This window comes from Schistocerca cancellata, chromosome 6 (assembly GCF_023864275.1).
Source record: "Schistocerca cancellata isolate TAMUIC-IGC-003103 chromosome 6, iqSchCanc2.1, whole genome shotgun sequence".
Taxonomy (NCBI): Eukaryota; Metazoa; Arthropoda; class Insecta; order Orthoptera; family Acrididae; genus Schistocerca; species Schistocerca cancellata.
Genome location: NC_064631.1, coordinates 504,099,725 through 504,113,959, shown reverse-complemented (window position 1 = coordinate 504,113,959; position 14,235 = coordinate 504,099,725). Strand labels below are relative to the sequence as shown.

The window sequence follows — 14,235 nt, the reverse complement described above, 5'->3', positions numbered from 1 at the left end:
TGAGGAAACTGCAAAAAGGTGGGAATTTAAGGAGATGGGACCTGGATAAACTGAAAGAACCAGAGGTTGTACAGAGTTTCAGTGAGAGCATAAGGGAACAATTGACAGGAACGGGGGAAAGAAATACAGTAGAAGAAGAATGGGTAGGTTTGAGGGATGAAGTAGTGAAGGCAGCAGAGGATCAAGTAGGTAAAAAGTCGAGGGCTAGTAGAAATCCTTGGGTAACAGAAGAAATATTGAATTTAATTGATGAAAGGAGAAAATATAAAAATGCAGTAAATGAAGCAGGCAAAAAGGAATACAAACGTCTCAAAAATGAGATCGACAGGAAGTGCAAAATGGCTAAGCAGGGATGGCTAGAGGACAAATGTAAGGATGTGGAGGCTTATCTCACTAGGGGTAAGATAGATACTGCCTACAGGAAAATTAAAGAGACCTTTGGAGATAAGAGAACCACTTGTATGAACATCAAGAGCTCAGATGGAAACCCAGTTCTAAGCAAAGAAGGGAAAGCAGAAAGGTGGAAGGAGTATATAGAGGGTCTATACAAAGGTGATGTACTTGAGGACAATATTATGGAAATGGAAGAGGATGTAGATGAAGATGAAATGGAAGATATGATACTGCGTGAAGAGTTTGACAGAGCACTGAAAGACCTGAGTCGAAACAAGGCCCCCGGAGTAGACAACATTCCATTGGAAATACTGACGGCCTTGGGAGAGCCAGTCCTGACAAAACTCTACCATCTGGTGAGCAAGATGTATGAAACAGGCGAAATACCCTCAGACTTCAAGAAGAATATAATAATTGCAATCCCAAAGAAAGCAGGTGTTGACAGATGTGAAAATTGCCGAACAATCAGTTTAATAAGCCACAGCTGCAAAATACTAACACGAATTCCTTACAGACGAATGGAAAAACTAGTAGAAGCCGACCTCGGGGAAGATCAGTTTGGATTCCGTAGAAATGTTGGAACACGTGAGGCAATACTGACCTTATGACTTATCTTAGAAGAAAGATTAAGGAAAGGCAAACCTACGTTTCTAGCATTTGTAGACTTAGAGAAAGCTTTTGACAATGTTGACTGGAATACTCTCTTTCAAATTCTAAAGGTGGCAGGGGTAAAATACAGGGAGCGAAAGGCTATTTACAATTTGTACAGAAACCAGATGGCAGTTATAAGAGTCGAGGGACATGAAAGGGAAGCAGTGGTTGGGAAGGGAGTAAGGCAGGGTTGTAACCTATCCCCGATGTTATTCAATCTGTATATTGAGCAAGCGGTAAAGGAAACAAAAGAAAAATTTGGAGTAGATATAAAATCCATGGAGAAGAAATAAAAACTTTGAGGTTCGCCAATGACATTGTAATTCTATCAGAGACAGCAAAGGACTTGGAAGAGCAGTTGAACGGAATGGATGGTGTCTTGAAGGGAGGATATAAGATGAACATCAACAAAAGCAAAACGAGGATAATGGAATGTAGTCGAATTAAGTCGGGTGATGTTGAGGGTATTAGATTAGGAAACGAGACACTTAAAGTAGTAAAGGAGTTTTGCTATTTGGGGAGCAAAATAACTGATGATGGTCAAAGTAGAGAGGATATAAAATGTAGACTGGCAATGGCAAGGAAAGCGTTTCTGAAGAAGAGAAATTTGCTAACATCGAGTATAGATTTAAGTGTCAGGAAGTCGTTTCTGAAAGTATTTGTATGGAGTGTAGCCATGTATGGAAGTGAAACATGGACGGTAAATAGTTTGGACAAGAAGAGAATAGAAGCTTTCGAAATGTGGTGCTACAGAAGAATGCTGAAGATTAGATGGGTAGACCACATAACTAATGAGGAAGTATTGAATAGGATTGGGGAGAAGAGAAGTTTGTGGCACAACTTGACCAGAAGAAGGGATCGGTTGGTAGGACATGTTCTGAGGCATCAAGGGATCACCAATTTAGTATTGGAGGGCAGCATGGAGGGTAAAAATCGTAGGGGGAGACCAAGAGATGAATACACTAAGCAGATTCAGAAGGATGTAGGTTGCAGTAGGTACTGGGAGATGAAGAATCTTGCACAGGATAGAATAGCATGGAGAGCTGCATCAAACCAGTCTCAGGACTGAAGACCACAACAACAACAACAAGAAACTAATACTTTAGAAAGTATTTTTATATTGCCACATAGCAATAATTTGCCACTCCTTTGTTTATTATCTTAGGTAGACCACACCAATGTTCGTCACTGAGGTTTGCTGAATAATTTTAATCACTGATTTCATCATATCACAAAGGTCAAAAGAGGCTAGACTGACCACAGAGAATGCAAGGGGCTCATCTTGTGTCGAATAGATGAAGCTATTGCCAGCATGTTCAGAAACATGACAGAACAGGTAGTTATCTATATGAAGAGCAGCCTTTTTTTAGGTTAAGAAAGATTGCAGCACAGGCAGCATGAAGTACTAGTGCCATTTTTGAAAGGATCATATAAGCAAGAAAGTGGTAGAACATTTGAAATGCTATGGAACCTCAAATTGGAAGAAAAAAAAAGGATATTTTGTTTTGCATATTATTAATATACAACCTGAATGCAAGGGTCCAACACAGTTCCTTAAGGCATGCCTGAAGTTAGCTCTACATCTGATTAAAGTGATGGTCAAACAGACCAACTTATAATCTTAGACTGCAGGCTTAGCTCAAGGTGTGTCACCTCTAATTTTAATTAATTTCTATTTTGTACTTACAAGAGAATAACTCTGTAGAAATGTGGAAATTACTTTGTAGTTCCACTGTCATGTACTAATACTAGTTATTATTTTGTGCTTGCATAATGTTGTGGTCAACAATAAAAAGATGCTTATTTCCGAAGAAAATTTCCTAGTGGAAGAACCCCTTTATAAAACAGAATGTGTACTGATAGGTGTGCAGATCCTAACATCAAACTGACATGTTTCAGCATTCCACCTGACAGCCATCTTCAAATATTAAGCTGAAACACTGAGACAATGCCCACAACATGTGTATGCCAGCTGCCGTCAGTTCTGCTCTTCTATAAAGAGCACATGCAGTGCCATTGTTGGTGAATGCTGGAAGAAGTAACTTCGCAACAAGACAGTTGTCACAAAAATCTGCCGCCCACTGCATCATAAGCTTTGTGAAGGGATTCAAGGCCAGACTGGGTTCAACACCTTGCTTGAACCCATTGTCTCGGTCTATGAGATTATCTGATAATCGGTCTCTCTCACCTTCCTAAGGACACTGTTCCAAAACAGAGATGTGTCAGCAACTATCTGTGAGCCATTGCCCTTCATTTAGATGCTTCTCATTTGCGGCAGATTTATCCAGTTATTGAAGTCTTGTGTGTTGACTATGCTCTATACAGAATGTAGGCTTTCATGACCGGATGACATTGCTGCTGGTAAAATTTTTGGGGTATAAGGCCATGGTCCATAAAACTCTTCTGTTCCTAATGTTTCGTACAGGACTGTGTTGGACATCTTCAGAGGCATTGTTCTTTTGTTGAGTCAGCATGACTCAATGGAGGAGCAACACCTCTGAAGATGTAGAGCACAGTTCTGGACCAAGTTTTGTGAACCAAGACCTTATATCCCAAAAGGTTTACCAGCAGCTATGTTCTACACATCCGTACTGAACGACATGTCTGTTCCATGAAAGTTTTGCCATAGGAACAAGGAATTTATACACACTGGCTTCCTTAGTTATAAATAATCCTTGAGCAAGCCAGGTAAACCTCTAAGCTTAGCTGGCATATGGAAAAATGCCATGATGTTTAACTTTTTAAAAATCCTCTCAACTTTTATGGATGTGCCTCCAGTACAAGGAATGTAAGCAACTGTGTTACAGCCAAGTTCTGGTGATAATCCAACCCCCAAGGCACATCAAATCTGCTTATTAGAGTGACCATTTTACTTGACCACAGATTTCAGGTGTTCAATTTCTTTTACCAAGTCGTCAAGATTTGGAGATAGCATATGCTCTTTGTGTCACAAACCTACACACACTGACCAGAATCTACATCCTATGAGTTTTAATCCACTACATTGGTGCAGTGAGCTTGCATGTCCATTTTGCTACTGGACAGCACTGACAGATTCTGGTGCAAGTGCCATGGACGTTCTGTGGCATGGATAGGGGCAACGGTTCTGGCATTTCAGTAGTTGAGTTTAGCATCTGAAGATGTGACTAGATGGAATGCTGAAATACATCAACTTGATTTTATGATCTGGATACAGACCTGACAGGCATACCATTGGTTTTTTTTTTTTTTTTTTTTAATGATAAAAATGTGTTTCTGGTAATACAATAATCTAGAACTAAATTATCTGATGCTAGCTTGAAATTTAAGAAAGAAAATAATTTTCTGGTTAATAGGCAGCTATTGTGTGCTGTGGAAATTAAGTAACAATAAAGCTGTATTCAGTGAGCAATACACAGATTCTTAAATGGGAAAGTCTGTAATCTCGAAGGTAGTCATACAGGAAACATCACTGAAATTTGTCAAATCACTGTTCATGCTCATTATACTTTTGGGGTAACTTATCAGATCTCAATTTACAGAGAATACAGAGATCAAACTTGTTCTTAGTCTTTTGCAAAGTACACTGTGTGATCAAAAGTATCTGGAAACCTGGCTGAAAATGACTTACAAGTTCATGGTGCCCTCCTGGAATTCAATACGGTGTTGGCCCACCCTTAGCCTTGATGACAGCTTACACTCTCGCAGATATACATTCAATCAAGTGCTAGAATGTTTCTTGGGGAATGGCAGCCCATTCTTCACGAAGTGCTACAATGAGGAGAGGTACTGATGTCAGTCGGTGAGGCCTAGCATGAAGGCAGCATTCCAAAACATCCCAAATGTGTTCTATAGGATTCAGGTCAGGACTGTTTGCAGGTCAGTCCATTACAGGGATGTTATTGCCATGTAACCACTCTGCCACAGGCCATGCATTATGAACAGGTACTCGATCATGTTGGAAGACGCAGTCCATGCCATAACATCAATACCTCCAAATTTTACTGTTGCCACTACACACTCTGGCAGATGATGTTCACCAGGCATTCGCCATACCCACACCTTGCCATCAGATTGCCACATTGTGAACCATGATTTGTCACTCCATACAACATTTTTCTACTGTTAAATATTCCAATGTTTACGCTCCTTACACCAAGCGAGGTGTCATTTGGCATTTACCAGTGTGATGTGTGGCTTATGAGCAGCAGCTCAACCATTTAATCCAAGTTTTCTCATCTCCCACCTATCTGTCATAGCACTTGCAGTGGATCCTGATGCAGTTTGTAATTCCTGTGTGATGGTCTGGATAGCTGTCTGCCTATTACACATTACAGCCCTCTTCAACCGTCGGTAGTCTGTCAGTCAACAGACGAGGTTGGCCTGTACGCTTTTGTGCTGTACATGTCCCTTCATGTTTCCACTTCACTATCACATTGGAAACAGTGGACCTAGGGAAGTTTAGGAGTGCGAAAATCTTGTGTACAGACGTAAGACACAAGTAACACCCAATCACCTGACCACATTTGAAGTCCGTAGCTACCGCGGAGCACTCCATTCTGCTCTCTCATGATGTATAATGACTACTGAGGTGGGTGATATGGAGCACCTGGCAGTAGGTGGCAGCACAATGCAACTAATATGAAAAACATATGTTTTTGGCTGTGTCCGGATACTTTTGATTACATAGTCTATATGTAGTCAGGAGAATTTCAAAAATTTTAAAATTTTAACCATCGCATTTGTTGTGATATCTGCTTATTAGCTGTTCACTATGGCAAGTGTTTCTGAGCCTATTATGGAACACTGACAAAAAATTAAATCAGTATTCATCAAATATTACTTTTTATACGAATGTGTCCTTTCACAAGAAGACCCCAAAATTACTTTGTTTACACAACGAACTTCCTTCAGTTATATAACAAACTACTATCTTACATAAAATGTAAGGTATCTTACCTCTTTCATGGACATGCGCCCTCTGAAGATGGCTGCCACTGTAAGATATCGTCCATGTCGAGGATCACAAGCAGTCATCATATTCTTTGCATCAAACATCTGCTGCGTGAGTTCTGGTACAGTAAGAGATCGGTATTGTTGAGACCCACGTGATGTCAATGGAGCAAAGCCAGGAATGAAGAAATGTAAGCGAGGAAATGGCACCATGTTAACTGCTAGTTTGCGAAGGTCAGCATTTAATTGTCCTGGAAACCTAGAGCCAAATGGTAATTAGTTAATTGACAAACATCTAGAAGTAATTTTGCCTATACTAACTGTAAAATATATGTACAAAAATTCTGTAAGGTTTGAAACACTAGAATAAAATTGTAATTAGTCAGCAGACAAACATCCGAAACAAGTATAGCCTACACTAGCTGTAAAATAGGTTTGAAACACTAGGATAAAATTAAGTTGGTCTGAAATCTTTTATTGCCTAATGTCGGAAAGGAAAAGTTATTTGACATTGTCAAATTGGTAACAGGTGATCCGTTATGTTACAATGTGTAGATAAAGAATACCAGGTCAAGATGGCTAAAATTCCTTTTACTGATTATTAGTTTCAGCTCATTGACAAGTCATCTTCAGATCAATAAAAATTATTACTTAATTCAGTGTGTATGAGCCACCAGGTATTACACATAGCCATAAGCTGTTGAACTGAAGTTTGGTGGCTGATACACACTGAATTAAGTAATAACTTTTATTGATCTGATGATGGCACACCAATGAGCTGAAATTAGTACTAGATAAAGGAATGTCAGTGGTCTTCACAATTTTTATCCACACAGTCAGGCTAAGGGAGATTGCAGGAAACTGCTAAAGTGTGTACATGACAGCAAGAGTAGTTCAGCTCAACAGATTATGACAATCTGTAATGCCCGGTGGCTCATGCACACTGAAGTACATAATAATTTTCACTGACTTGAAGAAGACTCATCAATGAGCTGAAACTAGCAATCAATAAAGGAGTTTTAGCAATCTTGACCTAGGATTTTTATCCACACATAAGGAAAATTTATTGTGAATATAACAAAGCAAGGAAGTACAGATGTCAAATGAATTTTATGAAGCAGGATTTTGAGAATTCTTCATAAAACTTTTGGGGTGTGAAAAGAAATTTCAATTAATTTTTTTGCTAACTCAAGAATCTTAAGAATTGGTGTCTCCTGGGCAAAACGCATTGTCACTCAGATATAATTGCAACGCAATCTTCCTTATATCTCATCTCTCAACCCAATTTAAATGAACTCCAGATGTTAAATAGATTCAAACAATACATAGGGTTCCATTGGTAAATAATAATAATAATAATAATAATAATAATAATAACAACACACAGAAGAAACCCACAAAATCAGCATGGCAACACAAGCTTCAGATCAGAATAGAAAAACTGAGAAAAGACATCGGACAGCTAACACAATTTATAGGAAATGAAATGTCAGAAAAAAAACGAAAAAGGCTAGGTAAAAACTCACAACAAGAAGCGATAGAGCAATCAGATGAAAAGAAGCAGAAATTACAAGCATTGGCCAAACGACTTAGAAGATACAAAAAAGTGAAAATAGAAGGAAACAAAACCAAACATTCAACACAAGCCAAAAGAAATTTTACCAGACAATAGATAACACACACATTAAAATAGACAATCCACCAAGCATAACAGACATGGAACACTTCTGGAGCAACATATGGTCAAACCCGGTACAACATAACAGGCATGCACGGTGGACACAAGCAGAAACAGATACATACAAGATGATACCACAAATGCCTGAAGTGATAATTTTGCAACATGAAGTCACCCAAGCAATTAATTCTACTCACAATTGGAAAGCGCCTGGAAAAGATAAAATAGCAAATTTCTGGCTAAAGAAGTTCACCTCAACACATTCACATATAACTAAATTATTTAACAGTTACATTGCAGACCCATACACATTCCCTGATACACTTACACATGGAATAACTTATCTGAAACCTAAAGATCAAGCAGACACACCAAACCCAGTTAAATATCGCCCCATAACATGCCTACCAACAATATACAAAATATTAACTTCAGTCATTGCACATAAATTAGTGACACATACAACACAGAACAAAATTATAAATGAAGAACAAAAAGGCTGTTGTAAAGGAGCACGAGGATGTAAAGAGCAACTGATAATAGATGCAGAGGTGACATATCAAGCTAAAACTAAACAAAGGTCGCTACACTACGCATACAATGATTACCAAAAAGCTTTTGATAGTGTACCCCACTCATGGTTACTACAAATATTGGAAATATACAAAGTAGATCCTAAATTGATACAGTTCCTAAACATAGTAATGAAAAATTGGAAAACCACACTTAATATACAAACAAATTCAAATAATATCACATCACAGCCAATACAGATTAAGTGTGGAATATACCAAGGAGACTCATTAAGTCCTTTCTGGTTCTGCCTTGCTCTGAACCCACTATCCAACATGCTAAATAATACAAATTATGGATACAATATTACTGGAACATACCCACACAAAATCACACATTTGCTATACATGGATGATCTAAAACTACTGGCAGCAACAAATCAACAACTTAACAAATTACTAAAGATAACAGAAGTATTCAGCAATTATATAAATATGGCTTTTGGAACAGACAAATGTAAGAAAAATAGCATAGTCAAGGGAAAACACACTAAACAAGAAGATTACGTATTGGATAACCACAGCGACTGCATAGAAGCGATGGAAAAAACAGATGCCAATAAATATCGAGGATACAGACAAAAAATAGGAATAGATAATACAACTATTAAAGAAGAACTAAAAGAAAAATATAGGCAAAGACTAACAAAAATACTGGAAACAGAATTGACAGCAAGAAACAAGACAAAAGCTATAAACACTTAAGCTATACCAATATTGACCTACTCATTTGGAGTAGTGAAATGGAGTAACACAGACCTAGAAGCACTCAATACACTTACATGATCACAATGCCACAAATATAGAATACATCACATACATTCAGCAACTGAAAGATTCACATTAAGCAGAAAGGAAGGAGGAAGGGGATTTATCGACATAAAAAACCTACATTATGGACATATATATCTAAAAAGAAAGATGATGAGACTTACCAAACAAAAGTGCTGGCAGGTCGATAGACACACAAACAAACACAAACATACACACAAAATTCTAGCTTTTGCAACCAACGGTTGCCTCGTCAGGAAAGAAGGAAGGAGAGGGAAAGACAAAAGGATTTGGGTTTTAAGGGAGAGGGTAAGGAGTCATTCCAATCCCGGGAGCGGAAAGACTTACCTTAGGGGGAAAAAAGTACAGGTATACACTCGCACACACACACATATCCATCCGCATATACACAGACACAAGCAGACATTTGTAAAGGCAAAGAGTTTGGGCAGAGATGTCAGTCGGGGCGGAAGTACAGAGGCAAAGATGATGTTGAAAGACAGGTGAGGTATGAGCGGCGGCAGATTGAAATTAGAAATTAGCGGAGATTGAGGCCTGGCGGATAGCAAGAAGAGAGGATATGCTGAAGGGCAAGTTCCCATCTCCGGAGTTCTGACAGGTTGGTGTTAGTGGGAAGTATCCAGATAACCCGGACGGTGTAACACTGTGCCAAGATGTGCTGGCCGTGCACCAAGGCATGTTTAGCCACAGGGTGATCCTCATTACCAACAAACACTGTCTGCCTGTGTCCATTCATGCGAATGGACAGTTTGTTGCTGGTCATTCCCACATAGAAAGCTTCACAGTGTAGGCAGGTCAGTTGGTAAATCACGTGGGTGCTTTCACACGTGGCTCTGCCTTTGATCGTGTACACCTTCCGGGTTACAGGACTGGAATAGGTGGTGGTGTGAGGGTGCATGGGACAGGTTTTACACCGGGGGTGGTTACAGGGGTAGGAGCCAGAGGGTAGGGAAGGTGGTTAGGTGGACGGTGGAAAGACACTCTTGGTGGAGTGGGGAGGATTTCATGAAGGATGGATCTCATTTCAGGGCAGGATTTGAGGAAGTCGTATCCCTGCTGGAGAGCCACATTCAGAATCTGATCCAGTCCCGGAAAGTATCCTGTCACAAGTGGGGAACTTTTGGGGTTCTTCTGTGGAAGGTTCCGGGTTTGAGGAGATGAGGAAGTGGCTCTGGTTATTTGCTTCTGTACCAGGTCGGGAGGGTAGTTACGGGATGCAAAAGCTGTTTTCAGGTTGTTGGTGTAATGGTTCAAGGATTCCGGACTGGAGCAGATTCGTTTGCCACAAAGACCTAGGCTGTAGGGAAGGGACCGTTTGATGTGGAATGGGTGGCAGCTGTCATAATGGAGGTACTGTTGCTTGTTGGTGGGTTTGATGTGGACGGACGTGTGAAGCTGGCCATTGGACAGGTGGAGGTCAACGTCAAGGAAATTGGCATGGGATTTAGAGTAGGACCAGGTGAATCTGATGGAACCAAAGGAGTTGAGGTTGGAGAGGAAATTGTGGAGTTCTTCTTCACTGTGAGTCCAGATCATGAAAATGTCATCAATAAATCTGTACCAAACTTTGGGTTGGCAGGCCTGGGTAACCAAGAAGGCTTCCTCTAAGCGACCCATGAATAGGTTGGCGTACGAGGGGGCCATCCTGGTACCCATGGCTGTTCCCTGTTACCCCCGGAAACCATCCTTGTAACCATTGACGCCACTTCCTTATACACAAATATTCCGCATGTCCAGGGCCTCGCTGCGATGGAGCACTTCCTTTCACGCCGATCACCTGCCGCCCTACCTAAAACCTCTTTCCTCATTACCTTAGCCAGCTTCATCCTGACCCACAACTTCTTCACTTTTGAAGGCCAGACATACCAACAATTACAATTTCCTCTCCAACCTCAACTCCTTTGGTTCCATCAGATTCACCTGGTCCTACTCTAAATCCCATGCCACTTTCCTTGACGTTGACCTCCACCTGTCCAATGGCCAGCTTCACACGTCCGTCCACATCAAACCCACCAACAAGCAACAGTACCTCCATTATGACAGCTGCCACCCATTCCACATCAAACGGTCCCTTCCCTACAGCCTAGGTCTTCGTGGCAAATGAATCTGCTCCAGTCCGGAATCCTTGAACCATTACACCAACAACCTGAAAACAGCTTTTGCATCCCGTAACTACTCTCCCGACCTGGTACAGAAGCAAATAACCAGAGCCACTTCCTCATCTCCTCAAACCCGGAACCTTCCACAGAAGAACCCCAAAAGTGCCCCACTTGTGACAGGATACTTTCCGGGACTGGATCAGATTCTGAATGTGGCTCTCCAGCAGGGATACGACTTCCTCAAATCCTGCCCTGAAATGAGATCCATCCTTCATGAAATCCTCCCCACTCCACCAAGAGTGTCTTTCCGCCGTCCACCTAACCTTCGTAACCTCTTAGTTCATCCCTATGGAATTCCCAAACCACCTTCCCTACCCTCTGGCTCCTACCCCTGTAACCGCCCCCGGTGTAAAACCTGTCCCATGCACCCTCACACCACCACCTATTCCAGTCCTGTAACCCGGAAGGTGTACACGATCAAAGGCAGAGCCACGTGTGAAAGCACCCACGTGATTTACCAACTGACCTGCCTACACTGTGAAGCTTTCTATGTGGGAATGACCAGCAACAAACTGTCCATTCGCATGAATGGACACAGGCAGACAGTGTTTGTTGGTAATGAGGATCACCCTGTGGCTAAACATGCCTTGGTGCACGGCCAGCACATCTTGGCACAGTGTTACACCGTCCGGGTTATCTGGATACTTCCCACTAACACCAACCTGTCAGAACTCCGGAGATGGGAACTTGCCCTTCAGCATATCCTCTCTTCTCGCTATCCGCCAGGCCTCAATCTCCGCTAATTTCTAATTTCAATCTGCCGCCGCTCATACCTCACCTGTCTTTCAACATCATCTTTGCCTCTGTACTTCCGCCCCGACTGACATCTCTGCCCAAACTCTTTGCCTTTACAAATGTCTGCTTGTGTCTGTGTATCCCTCTCCTTCCTTCTTCCCTGACGAGGCAACCGTTGGTTGCAAAAGCTAGAATTTTGTGTGTATGTTTGTGTTTGTTTGTGTGTCTATCGACCTGCCAGCGCTTTTGTTTGGTAAGTCTCATCATCTTTCTTTTTAGATATATTTTTCCCACGTGGAATGTTTCCCTCTATTATATTCACTACATTATGGACAGGTAGACAATTTAAGAAAATTCTTTATAGAACGAGCAGAAACTAAACTAGCAAAATACACAAAGCAAATAACTCATGTAAATACATCGGCTACGCCATTGCAATTTCATAACCACTTCTACAACCCTTTAGATCACATAATATCAACAGATATGAAGAAAGTAAATTGGAAAAAGAAAACACTATATGGCAAGCACCCATATCATCTAACACAGCCACACGTCGATCAAGACGCAACACATGGCTAAGAATAGGCAACATATACAGTGAGACGGAAGGATTCATGATTGCAATACAGGATCAAACAATAAACACCAGATATTACAGCAAGCATATTATTAAGGATACCAATACCACAACAGATAAATGCAGACTCTGCAAACAACAAATAGGTAGAAACAGTAGATCACATCAGAAGTGGATGTACAATACTAGCAAATACAGAATACACCAGAAGACATGACAATGTAGCAAAAATAATACATCAACAACTTGCCATACAACATAAACTAATAAAACAACATGTTCCCACATACAAGTATGCACCACAAAATGTACTGTAGAATGATGAATACAAATTATACTGGAACAGAACCATTATAACAGATAAAACAACACCACATAACAAACCTGACATCATACTCGTCAATAAAAAGAAGAAATTAACACAACTAATCGAAATATCCGTACCCAATACAACAAATATACAGAAAAAAACAGGAGCAAAAATTGAAAAATACATCCAACTGGCTGAGGAAGTCAAGGACATGTGGCATCAGGATAAAGTTGAAATTATACCAATTATACTATCAACTGCAGGAGTCATACCACACAATATCCACCAGTACATCAACACAATACAGCTACATCGAAACGTATATATACAACTACAGAAATCTGTAATTATTGATACATGTTCAATTACCTGAAAGTTCCTAAATGCAATGTAATATATACTGTACAGTTAAAAGGAACTCACACTTGATCAAGGTCCTCATCCCTTTTATTTTTAACCAGACATAACGTCTGAGAAAGGAAAAAAATAATAATAACAATAATTGGGAGCTTCATCATCCTGGGTCCTAGGGGTTCCAAGGTTGCCTGTCACAAGCCAGGATATTGCCATTGTTACAGTGAAGACTTCAAAGACAATGAATACAGAGAAGATGGGACTTCTGGATGACAGAGGAGACAGAATTCTGGATGACAGAGCTGTCGAAAGAGTCAGCCTCTTATCCAAGGTCAAAATTGATTGAGGGCATGAAGCTTCCACGTGTTACTGGTGTTCTCCAACAGCATATGTTCCGCATGGTAGTGGTGGCTGAACAGTAACATTCCAGGCTAACAATATGGTCTTTTCGGGAATTCAGGGATGACTCTGGATTCCATGCTATCGACAATTTACAATTTTGTATCACAAAATGGAAAGTTTGCAAAATGCATACTCAGGTGGTAACTCTGATGAGGAAACCACTATTACATCTTTTAATGCATTGGGACCTAGGATTCTGGGAAGTCACAACATTTGTGGTGGGGGATGAACTATACTGAAAAACCTTCTAAGTTTGTAAGTTCTAGAAGAGATACTAGTTTGGAACATCAAATTCTCTTCTGAAAATTGAGAAACAGAAGGAATTATAATTATTTTCACAAAATAATCATACAGAAATTTTAGCAATGCAGGAAACAAGATTCTTAGATGAGAATGTACTTGATACACAACATTACAGGATTTATAAAGGGAAACTAGCAGTTAAGAATAATGAAAAACATGCCAGTGTTTGGAACAGCCTTTCATACAAACAAAAAAATGTAGATAGTATAACAGAATTTATGATGAAATCAGAAAGAATGTCTCTGTTGACAATAAAATGCAACAATAACAGCTATATCCTTGTAAATTGCCTTGCACATATAAATGATTATAATAGATGAAATCTGTAGAAAGTAAATTGATTTTGGGACCTTTTGGAATCTAACATCTCCAAC

At 40.2% G+C, this 14,235-nt stretch overlaps 1 protein-coding gene across 1 annotated transcript in view; it reads right to left on the bottom strand.

Moving 5' to 3' along the window:
* The window catches only part of LOC126088401 (tubulin beta chain-like), an 87,716-nt gene that overhangs the window by 21,284 nt on the left and 52,197 nt on the right, over positions 1-14,235 (bottom strand). Inside the window, exon 6 of the mRNA XM_049906541.1 lies at positions 5,983-6,235. Coding sequence (XP_049762498.1) covers positions 5,983-6,235 — 253 coding nt within the window. The remainder of the gene's footprint in view (positions 1-5,982; positions 6,236-14,235) is intronic.